We start from the raw sequence: 18,735 nt of genomic DNA, 5'->3' as shown, positions 1-18,735 counted from the left end.
TAATCACGCTACACATGTACATGTGTGGCAAACTCAACATCTAATTACAGACTGTAACGTTCAAATTAATTGAATAATTGATCTCAAAATTAGCCGGATTTTATCTTTGTAAATTCGTCAAATAAAGCGAACATTTAGAAAAACATGGAACACAAGAAAATACCTACATGATAAAGAATCAATAAATAAGGTATGAATATGGCAAATAATTCTTTTGGATTGAATTCTATTTACAGACAAAAGAGACCGAAAGTAAAGCTGTAGTATCCACTTGAAAAGTCTGCCGTCAAGTACTTTTAGAAAAAATTTATTATTCGAACACACCTATTCTGTTGGTATGACTCATTAGAAAGGTATTTCACTTGAGCCATATATTTCATTTTTAGTACTGTAAATTGTTAATGTTAATATATCAACCTAGAGCCTAAATATATAAAAATGATAGAATCTGAAGCGAGATAACGTATATAATATTTGTCTTTTATACTTTTTCAAGACAGAATAGTAAACTCACACGCCTAAACATAAAAAGGTGTACTCGACTTTCTCTTTTTGATGAAATAATTCCCAAAAAACTGTCGCCGGGGAAGAGATCCAAATTAATACTTTAAAAAGATCAATCTTTTATCTTTCTTTGGAACTTTTTTCGGCGGAATTTATGCTTATGCACGAAAAAGATCCACATGTATTTGCACCTACCACAATCGACTGTTTTGTGAAAATATGTCTATAATTTAAAAGTTTACAAATATTTCAAAGCCCCATCCAAAATTTAAATAAAAGCACATACACAATATGCATAAAATCCTAAATAAGACACATTCATTAAACTTTTAAAGCCCATAGAAACAGATGTAAACAATTCATATTTACCAACTTGGCCTTTTTTACCTTCTCTAACAAAGAGTTCCATTTCTTTTGTTTAATTTCAACTGGGTTTCCGCCTGAAGATATTCGATTGGTAAAGGCTTGTGAACCTTATCATCATCTATTTTACTCATTTTGCTTGGGTATGATTAAAATAATAAATCTGTTTGCTTTAGTTTTGTCGATTTCTTTGACTCCGACATATTAATATTACTGAAAACAACCGCAAAGGGGATTTCTGATTAGTGGAGGGAAATGTTTCCATAAGTCTTGAATTCGCAAAGGATGTGAATCAATAACAACAACGATACGATACAAGTCGGTATATTAGCGTTAAGTATCGTTTTGCTACATAAGGTGGAAATTGTTAAAGATTTTTTATTTTTTATCAGGCAGTTGCCTCGGTTGCCTCAACGTAAGCTACGCAAATGTGTACACATAAGAGAATTAATCTTAAAAAATATGCTATATCTATAAGATGTATGTTTCAACTATTTTCTTCTTTTTGATTTATCAATTTAGGAGAAGTATGCATAATACAAATACACATCTATAAAGATTTAATTTCGTCCTACGATGATTATACTTAACTATCACCTTTATCATCGGACTTATGCATTATCTGTATGAGAGACTACAAATTACACACGGTGCAGAATTGTTTTCTTCATTAGTAAAATAATACGAACTAAATGATGTCCTTAAACATATTAAATAAGGTCAAAGTTTTAAAAACATGTAATGTAATATTTAACTGATATAAAAGCATTGAATTATGTACTCAATAACATGATCCAATTGAGATGATCATTCATTTGAATGACCTTTTTCCTTTTTATACAAGATTAAGGATATTTTTCCCATAAATGTTTTACATGTATATAGTACAGCGAGTGCTTATATATATGATTATACAGTATCTATAAATTAACTGATTACAAAACTTCGAAAATGTTAGGATTTTTTCACCCCCGGAAAATATTATCTTAGCTGTATTTAACAAAAACTTTCGGAATTTTAGGTCCTCAATGCTCTTCAACTTTGTATTTTATTAGCCTTTTAACTTTTATTCTTCGAGAGTTATTGATGAGTGAGGGTCTGGGTGGGGTTTACAGAATAGAGAATAATGGGCAAAATCTGCAGAATAATGGCCTAATATATATATATAAGGAATAAAAAAAAATAGGCCAAAAAAAAAAAGAATAGAGAATAATGGGCAAAAAATTAAAGAATAGAGAAAAATGGCCTAGAAAATTAAAGTATACAGAAACGAAGGACCCCCCATCCAGACCTCATGAGTCGTTTCGTTTATACGAAACGCGCGCTTGACGTGCAAAATATAAGCCTGGTATTTTTCATAATTGCATTTTGATGTAGGTAAAAAATGCGCAAGTATATAGCTCAAGTATATTGTTTTTTACACCATGCTGCCATTAAATGTAATTAGATATCTTTGATTTACAAACTATATATAGCTTCACATTGTAACAAATTGAAACAATACAAAATCGATATCATCAAATAATATATCCATTACAAAATATTATAAACCAATCAACTTTTTCGTTTTATGGAAACCTGGATTTTGCTTTTCGATGATTTACATTATTTACGCTATTATCTTTTACATATGTTGTTTTTAAACAACTTACCTTCACCTCATGTCACTCCATTCGAGCGGGAAGTAAATTATCATATTTGAACATTGTCAAATATAAGTTTAGAATCAAGACAGGAATTTAATTATAAAGTTTCCGTAAAACAGATATTTTATAATCTGCCAAAAAATGTATAACACATGTTTAGTAAGTGTATGCTTTCGAGTACATATATTTAGATTTTTTTAAATATTTAAAAAAGAAAGATGCAAAGCAGGAAATGTTGAATATTCATCTTTTTAGCTCACCTGGCCTAAAAGGCCAAGTGAGCTTTTCTCATCACTTGGCGTCCGTCGTCCATCGTCGTCGTTAGCGTGTACAGAAATCTTCACCTCTGAAACTTCTGGGCCAAATTTAACCAAACTTGGCCACAATCATCATTAGGGTATCTAGTTTAAAAAATGTATCTGATGACCCCGCCTACCAACCAACATGGCCGACATGGCTAAAACATAGGGGTAAAATGCAAGTTTTGTCTATTATATTTTGAACCGTTATAAATAGAGAAAATCTGAACGGAGCAAAATGTTCAGAATAATGAGCTCTACCAATTGTCCATATACGTCAAAACTGTTAGACAAATTCTTATAGGAGTTATTGCCCATAAATGACAAATTTTACCATTTTTTTCATGTATGCCTATTATCATGAAAACTATGATATTTTAATAGAGAGAAACATTTTTTTTTTCGTTATACCTTAGTTATATGATTTAAATTATAATAATAAATAATCACTTCAAATCACAAAAATGATCAGCAAGGTAAGATCTATTAAAAAGTCAAATTTTGCCGATATAGTTAGTAGACAGTCACTCTTCATAGGAGTGATTGCCTTTAAATGAGGAATTTTTGTTATCCTCTTTTGTGTTTTGAGCAAAAACTAAAGAAGATAGAGAGAAGCTAAACAGACTAAAAGATCAGTAATACAAGATCAACACAATAGAGATTTTTGTCATGAAGTCTATTCTCATCTACAATGTTGGAGAGTGTCCTTTGTTTGATATGCTCATAGACCAAGGTGAGCAACACAGGCTCTTTAGAGCCTCTAATTTTAATTTACACTAGGGCACACGTAATATTGTGCATAATGTCAGAATTCTATTAAGTGCAAACAGAGTATTTAATCAAGGTCAAATATTTTTTTTCAAGAAAACTCTTCTGACTCTAGATTTAGCCAAAGATAAAACAAAAAAATGTGTATTTAGAATTCAACTTATTATATTATAACAAACAAATCGACTCAAAAATTATATTTGCAATTTGTTATTGGGTTATTCTAAAGCTACTTGTGTTACAATTTATCATGAGCATTTTGTTTGTGTTTCTTGAATTAAAACTATCGCAGGCATTTTAACATATCATATGTAAGGTTTACAGTAAAAACGAAATTAGTTATGGTATATTAAGGATATGAAGGATCTAAAATATACTAATTATGCAGAGATGTCGATGAACCATATGTTATTCCCATACCTAAGCGTTATCTACTGGGCAGACCAACAGCCAGCTAGCAGTGGATCATTCCAGGGTTACTAAACTAATGTTCAATCTTAAACGCACGAAAAACACTTTTGACATACCCTTCAACAGGTACATTTTATGTTATAGCATATTTGATATCAAAACATATCTTGTTTATATTTAGTCGTATGCTGATCTAAGAGATATCGGTTAATTGCAATCGAAAATAACACTTAAAGTTTACAAATTCGTTCACCAATACGGTGTATCTGTGTTTCGACTCACGAGTCATCACAGTTATCATACAGCGTGTATGATCTGTAAACTTGCCGATTGTGTCATTCGTGCCATTTTGAATAAATCTGGATTCTCATGGAGGATGATGCGTGCAAACCATTCGACGCATACACTTTCGACACACCCGGTCTCGCTCCGTTTGAAATTTATGTATGACCTCAGTATTTCATCTTCATTTGAATATTCATAATGAATTTATGAAAGGAACATTGGTAAATTACTGTTGCATCTTATATATTTAGTTTACCAAATTAACATTTGCAAGGTTTAACTTTGCTAATTTTCATATCAGTTTTGTGTTTTTTTTTACAATAATATTTCACATGTATTGTAGTAGCTGAGCAGCAGAGAGGGCTATTGATGAATTTTGAATTACTTAATTACCTCATGGCACTCTAATAGCTCACTGAAAAGCTTGAATCGTGTACTTTTTCTGAAAATTTGCGTCGTAAACTTAAAAGCGGTTACCATCATGCCTTAAATCAAGCTCTCTAAAAATTTGCATATTTTCATCTAAAGAAACAAAGCACTGATTTTTCTCAAAAATGATAATCCGTTTAGTTAATTGGAAAAGTACTAATTTTCATCAATGCTTAAGATCCGACTTAGATATGTTTCATTTCTGCACATGACGTCAGAGTAACGCATCATTTAACTTTTTCGAAAGGTAACACGTTTTAATGGAAATTACTAATAAATTACATTAAATCCAACAACATTTGCAAGTTAAATTTCGTCTCAGTTTTCTAGGAATCGAGTTTTCTGGAAATAAATTCCTATTGTTAGTATTAGATACACATTGAGGACATTAGCCCGAATGGGTGAATTTAATTTACACCAAGACATTATTTTCAATGCAGAATGATAGTTTTTAATAATTTAGGAGGGGGTCTTTCAGAGATTGGACTATAGGTTATAAAAAAGCATGATAAATGCTGGATATCCAATTTCATTTAACGATATCTTCGTGCAAGTCTAAATTCACGATACTTTTTAGATGATACCAGTAGCGTAAGTTATTGAAGTTACAACTACGATTTACGTTCATTCGACATTACTGTCATGAATGCAAGCAGGTTTTATGACAAATTTGAAAATTAAGACGTGACTGTTTTCATTCAAAATTAAAACGAAAATAATTATAGCAAGTTAAAATTCACATACGAACTGAACTAGGAAACCCAAAAGCAGTTGGAAAACATTTCCAATAAATAATGATCATGGGATGTCATTGTTGCAACTCATTTACATTTTGACAAAAACACAAATCCGTGCAAGAAAGACCTGTTCCTTGCAAATGCATACTGCCTGGCATGCCTTTTCCCCCTTACACGAACATATAAGGTCTCGTAGAAAGTCTGACGCTATCTGTACTTTAAAGAAAAAAGTATAACAAAAACACACAACTCCAAGGCAAATTCAAAAAGGCAAGTGCATAAAAACTGACAAAATCAAACGCTACCAATCAACGGAACAAGTGAAAAACTAGGTAAGTGGACAGAAAAGTCACAAATTTGATAGGACAAAAGTTCACAGGACAAAAAGTCGCAAATAATTTGTTGACAATTGTTTGAGTATATAAGAGTAAGATCTTTAGATATTTACTTTTTATTACATATATTCTTTTTACAGTTTGGGAAATTGTTCATTAGCCTTGATAAATGAAGATTTATTAGATTTTAATCACGCAAAGGATATATTTCTTCGCACCATGACGCCGTTTAAGTACCAAGCCAGCCACTTTGACACTTTGTTTTCTTAACAATTATTTGATCATTATTGATATTTTTTAATAAATTTTGTTTACAAAGTTGGTTTATATATACACTAGTTCAAGAAAAATACAAAAATGTTTTTTTTAAAATAAGAGTTTTCTTATTCAAAGAAAATAATCTCAAAACTGAACTGTGACTTTTTGTTCCTTGACTTTCTGTCCTAAATTAAAAAAAACTGCCAAACTCCTGACGTGTATAAAAGAGGGACGAAAGATACCAGAGGGACATTCAAACTCATAGATCGAAAACAAACTGACAACGCCATGGCCAAAAATTAAAAGACAAACAGACAAATAATAGTACAGATGACACAACATAGAAAACTAAAGTCTAAGCAACACGAACCCCACCAAAAACTGGGGGTGATCTCAGGTGCTCCGGAAGGGTAAGCAGATCCTGCTCCACATGTGGCACCCGTCGTGTTGCTTTTGTGATTACAAATCCGGTACATAGTCTAATTCGGTAGGTCATATTCGTGAAAAAGGAAGGGTATTGTAGTAACGACATAAGGAACATATCCGATATCATCTGTGAAACGGTTATTCCATAACGGTCAACCAACTCGTGATGGCGTTCGTAAAATTTACGAAGGGATGATTTCAACTTCCCCATTTGGAACTCTTGGTTTAATAGCTTCCTTGTGAGCAGCAATCCTCTATCAAGGAAATCATGATAGGAAATACAAGCCCGGGAATATCGTATCAATTCGGAGATATATACTCCGTATGCAGGCGATGCTGGAATGTTGCTACAAAGAAATGGAAAGTTCACAATTGGGAAGCTGAAATCATCTATTTTGTCGTAAAGTTTTGTTTTCAACCGACCCTCATTGTCAATTTCTAGATGTTCTATAACAGTTGTTTATAATTCCGTTATATTGACAAAATTGGGTGAGCAACCCAATCAGACATAATAGGTTAATGTGACAATAATTGGGATCCAGCAGCCAAAACTGCGTAAATACATATCACAGACATACAACACAAATGACTAAAAACTTCAAACAAATATACAAATGAATCTAACAAAGACACACAAAATGGTGTAACAGATAGTAAATTTGACAATGACGTCAACAAAAAAAGTTTTTTGTCGTTGATAGTACATACCGTATATAGAATACAATTTCTCGATTAAGTAAAAAATAATTATATATAAATAAATACAAAATATGAACAAACTATAGAGTTTCGAACGTTTATCGACATTTAATATAAAGGACATTGAATGTCCCTTTGGTATCCTTCGCCACTCTTTTAAGTCTGTTGTACCATACCGTTTATGTTGATGTGTTTCCCTCGGTTTTGGTTTGTGACCCGGATTTGTTCCAGTTAAATCGATTTATGACTATTGAACAGCGGTATACTACTGTTGCCTTTATTTAAAGCACTAAATTACTGACAATGTACTGTATGTAACCAATATATCACGTGTGTCATGATAACAAAAAGTCAATGTGTTAAAGTATGGTTCCAATATAAAGGTAAAACTCATTCAAAATAAGATTAGGCATTTCCGTAAAGATACTTCTTATTTTATCCATGCATACATAAGTCTGGAAGTTTCACGTATACAGAACTACAAAATGATTTTTATTTTTAGAATTAACATAAATACAATTTAATGTTAACGTATGAAACCGTGAGTTTTCAGTACCATATTTAAAAGGCAAGCGAAGAAAAATAAATAATATTGCTGGGAAAATTAAACAAAAAAAAACATACTGCATGGAACGCTTAAATCCGAAGGAATTACTGAGGAATATGCAAATATCTAAATCTAAAAGAATATTTTTGATAAATATTGATTCATAAAATTTTTAAAATATTATTCATTTGTGAATAAAATTATGTTAAACTTGTCAAAGAAACACAGAATATAAACTTAAGTCAGCTGTAATTTGGGAAATACTATTATTGGTAATGTATTTGAAAACTAAATCAAATACAAAACTTAAGAACATTCCCATTAATGTTTAAGCTTAAAAGTTTGTTGTAACAGAATACAAATTATTCTTAATCCACCTAGTGGTTGATTTTTTCTTTTGTTTTTTAGTTATTTTGTTTGACACTGATTTTTATTTGACCAATATTTCATTTTTAGAAAAGAATATTTACACGTCAGAGCTTTTTAAGAAGCCTAAGCTTCGTCTCGGAGGGTATCACCAGCCCAGTAGACATCACTTTTGCTTTGAAATGAAATAACATTGATATGTTTATTTTCTGTATGTTTACTGTTTGAAATTGTTCAATTACTTTTCTACCCCGGCCATAGTTTGCCAAATTCATATTTGGCACAATTTGTCGGAATTTTTGACTTAAATACTCTTCGTGTTCGTTATTTCCTTCATAGCCTTCAAACTGTTTTGATTCGAGCGCTTCTGGTGAGTCTTATGTAGAAGAAATGCTAGTCTGGCGTATCAAATTATAAGCCTGGTATCTTTTAATGAGTTTTATAGTCAGTGGATCGATACCATTTTGATATACAATTCGTCCATGAGGGTATCACCAGCCTAGTAGCCAGCACTATTGCATTGACATGAAATATCATTGATATCTCCATTTTTCTGTAAATTTATTGTTCATAAAATTATGAATAATTCGAAACACTAAGGTTTTTCTACCCTAATATCTATTTTGCCTTAGCCGTATTAGGAATTAATAGGATTATTAGGAATTTTCGGTTTTAATTCTCTCCAAGTCCGTTTATTATTTAGCCTTCCAACTGCGTTGATACGAGCACCTCTAATGAGTCTTATGTAGATGTAACGCGCGTTTAGTGTACCAAATTATCAGCCTGGTATCTTTGGTGAGTTTTTTTTATATAATATATATTGAAAATTATAGCCAAACAAACAAGTGACAATACAATATGTATTATAAGTTAAAACCGACTATACATTATATCTAAGAAGTAAATATATAACGAAAACGTAAATACTTACAGTCGTCATTCATTATATGGAAAGTTTGATACTAGTATATTGTCTTGAATGAGAAGTTTAATGTATAAATAATTCAAAACACTAAAAACGTAAGAGATCAAGAAGAAAAGATATTTAAGAAACTGTTTTGAATTTTGAATGGCTAATCCTTTTTAAATGTTCAAAGGTCACATTCAAAGAACAGATATCCTTGGTAGTCATATACAACGATGCATGATTTCTTTTCCTGAAAGTACATGTTTAAAAGTTTAAATTTTATATAAAGATATGATCAACTAATTTTCTAGATCCCAACGGAAGAAATAATTATCCATTCGATATGACAACAAAATAAAAAAAAATAACATGTGCTGCCAGATATGGAAGTTTTAAAGGTTCAATGGCGGGATCAAAGCATGATATTTGTACCAAAACAATCTTTTTTACGACTCCAATATATCTTCCTAAATCAAAAACAAGTAAATCATGTTTTTTTATGGTTGAATCAATTATTGCAATATAATATCAAGTTATGAAAACAATCAATCTAAGATGATGTTATATAGACAATCAAATAAATAAGAGGACGTGAAGTATTTGACAGTATGATAATTTATTTCTTTAAAAGTTGAGAAACTGAGATATTATAACGATCATCTATTTCGTGATAGCTATAAGAACATTACTCTTCAACTGTTTTGGTTCTTATACATCCGCGGCTTTCAAATATTCGGCTTTGAGCGTTCCTGGTGGAGGTAAATCTAGAAAAACGCTTCGGACGCATGAATATTTAATAACATGTTGTTTTCTATTTACCGTACCAAATTTTATTTAAGAGTATGGAAATTGAATATTTCAATTGATCTTTCTAATAAAATTGTTGCCTCAGTTTTGGAGTACAGAACTAAAAGAATACTAAGCTCTTTTTAGTACAAGCAATCTTGATTAACATTTCTTAAGATGCATAAAAATTTGTTGAGATGCTTATACACAGTACAGCGGTTACAATGTATATATACTGTATACCGATAAAGATGTATGAATGTATAAAATAAAAAACCGAACTCCAAGGTAAATCCAAAAGTTGATAGTCCATAAAAATTTAAAAAATCATACGCAATTACAAACAGCTAATATATTTCTTTTCAAATGTAGAGTATAAATCTAATCAGATGTACATCAAGATTGTTTGTACTAAAGTAGCTGTGTATAAGTGAAATCGCATTTACACTGCTGGTAGTACACCACTCTTTACAATACTTTTCCTTTCCTGTACCAGCATTGTTGCAAGATTCTTAAGAAAAGGTTCCATGGCAAATCTTAACATTCACGTTACTAGAAACTCTTGAAAAGGAGTCTTGTATAATGTGTGTCCACAGTACAGAATTGAGACCATCATTCTTTTTGTGATATATATATCAAAGAGAAAAGAAATGTTTAATGAATTTCTGGCTAAGGGATGAAAGTAAAAACCTAATCAGATGCAACGACAACATATTAAATTTGATGGTTACTCAGAACATTCCAAAACTCCTAGTTACTAATAAAATTTGAACATTTTGGACAAATCTTCATTTTTGTTTATAAAGTCGTCTTTCAAATAACTTTTAAATATTAAATATGTTGATCCATTCAGGAAAAATATGTTGTTCCACTTACTCTTGATTTAGGATAAAAGTATACATGGTGAGTGATACTTTTATTTTGCAAGTTGAATACACTGAATTTTATATATTCTAAAAGTATTTCATCATTTTTTTAGTGTTGTCAACGGTTAACCGTCGGAAGGACCGAATATCGAATACGAAAAACCCTAACCGGTTAACAGGACCGTTTTTCAATTTTAATAGATTTGATGTAAATGTGTATTGAAATCATTTATTAATTTTGTTGGATCTGAAAATTATCGTCGTGCTACTTAACTTGACAGATCAATTGTCCAGTATATTGATTACTATTTTTAACCTTGAAAACATTCCAATTTTACAAAATTAATTAGCACAAAGACCACTCGTCTATAAGACTGGGGCAAGTTCTAAAGAAAACTTAAACAAGCGTACAAGAACTTTGAACATTTATAAGCTGATTAAATTTCACAATTACTTTTATTAAATATTTCGAAGACCTGCATGTATGTATGCCACCTCCATTGTACAAGGCTTTGTCATAATTTAAACGAAGTGCCGACTCAAAAAACGATGAAAAGAAAATTAAGCAAATGAAGTTAATGTATACTGGTTGGTACGAGTAACACGCTAAATCATCTCAAATTGAAACACTCCACAGAATTTTCTGTAAGACCAGAGAAAATTAAACAAGCACCGGTTTCAGACTAAAGTTTGTCAATTCGCCGAGATCAAGAAAGTGAATCCTCATAATCTGAAGTTATTACAAACGTCATAGTAGATATGGTAGTATTGGATTATTAAAAACAAAATTTCACCAGGAAAGCTCAAAGCCAGGCTTTATAATGCCCAAGGATAAACTTCAATCCATTGTGTCATATAACTGTGCATTTGTAGAGTACTGTGGATAAGGAACAATTCAATTTAGCTACCGAATAACCGGTTAATCGGTCGGTTAATCGGTCGAAAGATTATCCGAGTAACCAGTTGGTCAAAACTGTTCAATTTGACAACATTATTATTTTTATATACCTAGATGCTTAATCGTTATACTTGACTAAAGGTCTGCCGCTCTTGTCATCAACTAGCTCAGCTGAAAAAATTAAAATGGGGATACAATACGGTTAATGTGTGCATTACGCTGTTTGTTTTGTGGAAGAAATGAAAATATAAAATTTGATGCGAAATGTTCACAGATTACCGTGAAATATGTATAAAAAACATGATAAAAGTAATTGAAATATTAATGCATCTATTTAACTTTCGTTTCTCCCCTCTGTACAACTACTGTTTCACTAGCCTGTCAACACTGAGGTTGTGAGTTCTAATCCCGCACGTGGCAGGTGCGCTCGACTCCAATATCAATTGACAAGGATTTTCAGTTTTCCTACCGAAGGTCGGTGGTTCTCTCCGGGCACTCCGGCTTCCTACACCAATAAAAACTGACCGCCACGAAATATCACAATAGTGCTGAAAGTTGCGCTAAACACCAATCAATCAAACAATCAATCTAAACAGAAAATCATCTTTGATGTCGTGTTTCATAATAAATACATATCCTGATGTCAATTGTTTTATAGTTTCTTGTTAACAAGCATTATACACATTTTGATAATACAACTACTGAAGACTAGATGCTAGCCACACATAGTGATGAAAGCTATCTATTTTACTAAGCAGACCTCTATATGCAATGTTTTCATAAAAAAAATGCCAAAAATATGTGCCTTAAAAGTGCAGTAAAACACCAACAAAAAGATTGATATCACCCAGTTTAGATTTCCTATGTTTTGTTTGTATTTGAACTACTAATATTTTGTTGAGGACTGTTACATTCACATTGAACTCTTAATATTTTATTGAGGAATGCTACAGTCACATCTATACTTGCCTTCCCCAGTGTCAAGATCTCTAATAAGCGTTCTCATTCTTGGTTTTACAGATGGTATAAGTTCCTCTAATTCATCAACTATTTCTTCTACAAATATTGAAGATTAATTTTGCAGAGATTATTGACTAATTCCCTCCTCTTTTAAAGATACAACATAGGAAGCACAAATATTTTAGGGAATGAAAAAAAGAAATTATTATCCAAAGTGTGTTGGTTCAGCTTTGAAGAAACCTGTAAAGAATAAATCCCAACCAAAAATATTTATTTTATTTTTGAGTGATACGTCAGATTTTGTCGCCTGAAATTCAATTATCCTATGATCTTTCCTTTACAATCGGTTTAACCAAACGAATATACATAGATACATGAATGTATTTGCATTTATATAGATAAGCCATTATTTTATGATAAAAATATTATTATGCATACCTAGCTGTCCCTTTTTGTATTTTTTCCTACTTCTCTCAAATGACCGAGAATTTTCATCTGAAAATTGACTATCATATTCCGTTATGTTTAATTTGTGTGGAAAATCCACATCTGATGAATTTGATTTGTCATCTGTAAAATAGTATGATTATGCTGTAACATACGGCAAAAATTAACATGTTGAAATGTTATTGTATCTAGGTAATAATTTTTAAAGGATAAGTAAAGAGCGTGTTTTTCCAATTCTTACTTACACATGAACTTCGAAGACTGCGTCAAAATTCACTATGCTGTATTTAAACGAATTTCATATTTATTAGATATATCTAACAACATTCTTTGTAAAATTACCATTTTGCTACATATCAATAGGTCTCCATGAGTGGACTTTGTGGGTTACACATTTGAGTATGGTAATACATCTGTTGGCTATATATATTATTATGTTCCGCTGTATACTTTAACGTGCGGTTGGCGTACAAAATTGTAATCCTGTATCTATGATGAGTTCATTTATATGGCAGAAGAATACATAAACTTTTGCGCATGTAATGGTTTTGATCGTTCCATAAATGCATTTACATGAGATACTTAATATCGATGCTCTTTTTATCTAGGAAGGACATTCTAATAATATTTGGCAAAGTTGATGAAATCAACAGAAATGACTAAATTTCTAAAGAAGATATATATATACTAGTCAAATGACATTTAAGCAAACGAACATGTAAAACCCGTTTAACTCAAAATTTTATTGAAACATTCCATCATCTATACAATTTCCTTTATTTGTTTACTTTGTATTGTTACTCTAGGTTAACTGTCTAAATATGTGTAATAGATTACACTTACTCAGCTTGGATAACACATTTTAAATTGTAGAAACGAATATCGCCAGTAGTTTTCTAATGTTATCTTAAGCAGGATATTAAACAATGTTTATTTTTTACACCTTATCTTATTATTATTTGAAACTGGTAGATCAATAATAAAAATAAAGAAGAAGAAGAAGATACCAAGAGCACATTCAATACTCATAAGTCGAAGTAACACTGACAACGCCATGGCAACAATCGAAACACGACGAAACGACAAAAAAATCTACAAAACACAATATAGAAAAACAAACGACTGATCAACACGAACCCTACCAAAAATAAGGCGTGAACTCTGGTGCTCCGGAAGAGTAAGCAGTGACTTCAAAAATTGCTTTACTAGTATGTAATGCTGGTCCTCTAATCATTTTCAAAACTCAACTTACCTTCTGTGAGCTGCCGCTTGCTTTTTGCTTCTTCTAAATGTAATGATTCAACTTCAAAATTTGCACATGGTTTAAGAAGGCGTGATTTAAGTGTACTACTTTTGTTTGTACATGGCATGTCTTCCATTCTCTCTACTGCACTTTCGAAAGATGACTGTCTTTTTGCGAAAACGTCGTCATCAGACCAACTGTACTGTCTCGACGTAGAATTAGTTTTTAATGAACTTACACTCTCTATGTCCGTGGTAGAGGAATTCATACTATAAAAACCAGAACTTGTGCTAGATCCTCTACATCTTGTTGCCGGAGTTAAGTCTCTTCCTGAAATATTTTTAGAAGTGGACAACGGAAGCTTGAAATGTTGTGGTTCCTCCATTTCATCATTACTACTTGACAACGATTCTGATATTGGAGGTTTACAACTTGAGTCATTTTCCGAATCCACAGAATGATACGCCTTAAAAATAAAGTTTCAAATTGATACCAAAAGCAGTACTCTTTGCCTTCTATTTATGTTATTAGAAATTAACAGGTATAACTGTGAGCTTCTGCTCACTATTGATACCCCCACTTTAAATACATCGGTAACAAGAAGTTGATAAGTTCTGAATCTGAAAACACATCACACAGTAAAGCATGTTCACAAAAAAAGCCTGATAACAAATTTCAGGAAGCCCTTTATTGCAGGTCCCTAGATAATACGACATGAAATACGTAGCCATTATGTGTTAGAATACATCAGTAATCGGTAAACAGGAAATTGATAAGCTATGAATCTGATAACACATCACACTGCATACTGACATGAAGGCTTATAACAAAATTCGGGAAGCTCTTATTTGTAGTTCCGTAGGGAGATGCTACGAATGTGTTAGAATATAAACGTATTCAGTTAACAGGAAGTTTGGGATCGATGAATCTCAAACTGCATTACACGGTAAGGCATGTTCACGTGGAGACTTATAACAAATTTCAAGAAGCACTTATTTCTAGTTCCCTAAAAATATTCAATTTCTGAAAAAAATATAAATAATTGAAGTAAGACATTAACATCGTTTTTTTTTTTGTAAATTCAAACTTACCGAATAAAACCTTTTAGCATTTATCTTCAAATCATCTTCATTAAAGTCCCTGAGGAAGTCCATATGGTACCTTTGAATTTGTTTAAATTTCGCGCTGTTACCGGGTAGTAGAGTAGGCGAAAGAATATTCTTCAATTCCTCATATATCTCTGTTCCTTTGACGACTAAGTCAGCAAGTTCATCTTTGGATATACCTAAAGACAAAAGAAATTTATGTGCGTTTATTTAATTCATATTTCAGTATTATGTCTTATATTTGAATTTTCACTTATTATCAAAACGGCTAATATTACCTCGCATTAGTTTTATTCAGTGACATTAACTGAGCGTCACTGATGAGTCTTTTGTAGACGAAACGCGCGTCTGGCGCAAATACAAAATTTCAATCCTGGTATCTATGATAAGTTTATTTACATCATTTGAAAGTTGTCTCGGGTCATAAATTAAAAGTCGAAGAAGGAAAAACAAAAAAATAGTCGACAAAAAAGTAGGATAAAGATATATATGATCAGAATTAAACACTAAACCGAAAATCAGAGATTGATCAAAATTATCTCACCAATCCGGAGCAGTAGTCGGGTTCTCCTGAAGGGTATGAAATGATTCTACCCTAGTGTCATCCTGTTGAAAAATGCATAGTAATAACCATAAACTTGCTTAAGGCCCCTCCAAACTTCAAACGTGAAATTTTTTATACAATTGATTGAGTTAAAATTGGATTCTATATTCTGAAAGGAATATTTGCACTTTTTTTATAATAGGTATCTTGACCGTCGCAAACCAAATATTCATATTTGCCTTTTTTCTCTTATACTGGACTTGATGAATCCAAGGCAACATTAATTCATCGATTTTGAATACAATACCACGAGGGAGTCGCATGAATTCAAAAAAGAGCGTGACTGAGTGCGTCGATTTGTTAATCTCCTACTATGCGCCTAGTTTTACAGTTGTCCCTATTAGGATAACATTTCGTGAAAGCATATTATGAAAATTTCTGGTTTTCAACCTTATTTTTTTCACACACAAAAGATAAAAGAAAACCAAATATTGAAAATACGTCAGTTTGTAAATGGAAACAATATCTACTAGTATGTTCTCTCAATAAAATAATTCAAAGTTAAGTGACTATTTTGAACGCATCTATCTACATTTAAGTCTGCCTCATATGTTGGCTTTCATCTAGAAATTGAAAATGAAGGTCGGTTGAGAACAAAACTTTACGACAAAATTGTGGTATTTTCCATTTCTATGTAGCAACATTCCAGAAACACATGCATATGGAGTATATACCATATTCCGGAGCTTGCGTTTTATTGATAGCGATTTGAGGCTTACAATAAAAAAGTGGAAGATACCAAAGGGTTATTCAAACTCATATGTCGAAAACTAACGCCATGGCAAAACACCAAGGGACCAAAAGACAAACAACAGTCTACAAAACACAACATAGAAACCCAAAGACTGAGCAACAGGATCATCCACAAAAACCGGGGTTATCTCAGGTGCTCAGGAAGCGTAACACAAGGAAGCTATTAAACCAAGGGTTCCAAGTAGTGAATTTGCAGCCATCCCTTCGAAAATTTTACGGACGCCATCACGAGTTGATTTACGGATTGTTTTAATTGTCGTTCCAAGAATCTCCTCATCTTTATCTCGAATGGGGCATCATCAAATTTGTACTTATATGAGCATTAAGACGGGTGCCACATATGAAGAAGGATATGCATACCTTTCCGGAACACTTGACATTATCCCCGGTTTTTGGTAGGGTTTGTGTTGCTCCGCTTTAGGTTTTCAATGTTGCGTGTTGTAGACTGTTGTTTGTCATTCGGTCGTTTTTAGTTTTTTATTTTGCCATGGCGTTCTTAGTTCGTCTTCGACTCAAGCGTTTGAATATTTCTTTGGTATCTTCCGCCCCTCTTCTCTCCTGTAAATATATTCTCTGGTTTATTACTACAAGGAAAGGAAAACTTATTACTGCAAGTGATCAACGAAAGTAAAGACATTTGAAGCTCTTATCACTGCAATTGATCAAGGAATGGAAAGACGTAGAAGACCAAAATAATTCAATTTAGCAAAAGTGTTCATGAAAAAGGGAAAATTTGGCCTTCTTAATGGTTGAAATTTGCATCATAATTATATTACAAATTTTCTTGTATAATAAATCATCTTATCGGACAAAACGTTTTCTCTTCATGTACTAGACACATACGAAAATTGTTAATTGTATCACTGAATGCGCCTTATTACTGATTCTTGCCTCTAGTGTAGAAATGACTACACTTCCGGAGCCACCGAATTATGTATTTGGTGAGGTTCTCGTTGCTTAATTCTTAGTTTTCTCTGTAGCGTTTTGAAGACTTTTCTTTATTAGTTTGTCCTTTTTTATCTTATTTTAAATTTACAATGGTTTTGTCTTTTTTTTTCCGCGTGTTTTCTCGTTTTTCTAATATAGTACAAATGTTACTTCTATTCATCATACATGCTATTGCAAAGTTTGATCAAAACGGTATCAAATTAATCACATAGTTTGTTTTCTTTTTCTCTCATCTCTTATCAACTAAGCTATTATAAATAAATATGTGTTGTTTACTATTTGTGTTCATTTGTATTTAGTTGACTTAGTATTGATATAATTCAGAATATCTCCTTTTCGTTACTCATCAACAAATCATAATATAAAAATGAGGAGATGTGGTATGATTGTCAATGAAACAACTATCCATCATAGTTAAAATAAAGTGGTGGTAACCAATCATAGGTCTGTTTTCTTTGCTGAGATTTTATATACGGTTATTTATATTACATCCCAACTCCTTTCTTCTAACAGGGGTGATCTGAGTCGGATCACCCCTACCAGATCACCCTACTTTGAATTTTTTGTTCTGCATGCTTTCTTTTGTTCTGTAACATTTTGGCGGGAATGTCGAATACACATTAAAACTTAGAAATATTTAAGCGGAATAAAGACTAACTTTCAAAATTATGTAGAAAAATCCACTTAATTTCCAGTGTCTAAGCGGGATATCAAACTCAAAACCTCCAGCATATGAAGCTACACCAGGACGACTGGATACAAATTCCCTGTTAATTTAACATATTTAAACGTTGTATCCGGAGCTCATAAAGGGTATATACTATATAGTAATATATAAAGTATATTATAATTATTGTATGGCATTCTGAACTAGATGTTATGAAGCGTAAATGTTTTTTTCATATAGTCTAGAAGAGCTGGGATGTAAAATAGTTATCTCACTCGGACTTGGTTTCAGTGTAAGATCACCCTCTGGCCTCCGGCCGTCGGGGTGATCTTACACTGACACACCGCGTCATCATTGGATAACTATTACAGAACACGTGAAATCACGTTTACCAGGTCGGGTATACTAACTAATACGAGTATGATCATTCAAGTATACTAAATTTCTACCTGGGTCATTGACCAATTATTAAATGAG

At 32.1% G+C, this 18,735-nt stretch overlaps 2 protein-coding genes across 7 annotated transcripts in view; both read right to left on the bottom strand.

The window, feature by feature from the left end:
* The window catches only part of LOC127725855 (uncharacterized), a 91,391-nt gene extending 88,825 nt beyond the window's left edge, over window positions 1-2,566 (bottom strand). The window contains exon 1 of the mRNA XM_052233177.1: window positions 2,520-2,566. The gene's annotated coding sequence lies outside the window, so the exon portion shown is untranslated. The remainder of the gene's footprint in view (window positions 1-2,519) is intronic.
* A 4,492-nt stretch (window positions 2,567-7,058) lies between these two features.
* The window catches only part of LOC127725857 (uncharacterized), a 28,712-nt gene continuing 17,035 nt past the window's right edge, over window positions 7,059-18,735 (bottom strand). For 4 of the 6 annotated variants that reach the window (XM_052233187.1, XM_052233186.1, XM_052233188.1 and 1 more), the window contains 6 exons: window positions 15,272-15,465; window positions 14,190-14,646; window positions 12,929-13,060; window positions 12,500-12,586; window positions 11,641-11,701; window positions 7,059-9,230 (listed from right to left, as the gene is read on the bottom strand). In XM_052233187.1, the coding sequence (XP_052089147.1) occupies window positions 11,649-11,701; window positions 12,500-12,586; window positions 12,929-13,060; window positions 14,190-14,646; window positions 15,272-15,465 (923 nt within the window). In that variant the 3' untranslated portion in view covers window positions 7,059-9,230; window positions 11,641-11,648. Of the gene's footprint in view, window positions 9,231-11,640; window positions 11,702-12,499; window positions 12,587-12,928; window positions 13,061-14,189; window positions 14,647-15,271; window positions 15,466-17,003; window positions 17,128-18,735 lie in introns of those variants that run through there. The other 2 variants (XR_007993240.1, XM_052233190.1) reach the window with 2 other exon arrangements.

Source organism: Mytilus californianus, unplaced genomic scaffold, assembly GCF_021869535.1.
Source record: "Mytilus californianus isolate M0D057914Y unplaced genomic scaffold, xbMytCali1.0.p SCAF_15, whole genome shotgun sequence".
Taxonomy (NCBI): domain Eukaryota; kingdom Metazoa; phylum Mollusca; class Bivalvia; order Mytilida; family Mytilidae; genus Mytilus; species Mytilus californianus.
The sequence above is the reverse complement of the archived record's forward strand: the minus strand, read 5'-3'. Positions and strand labels throughout refer to the sequence as shown.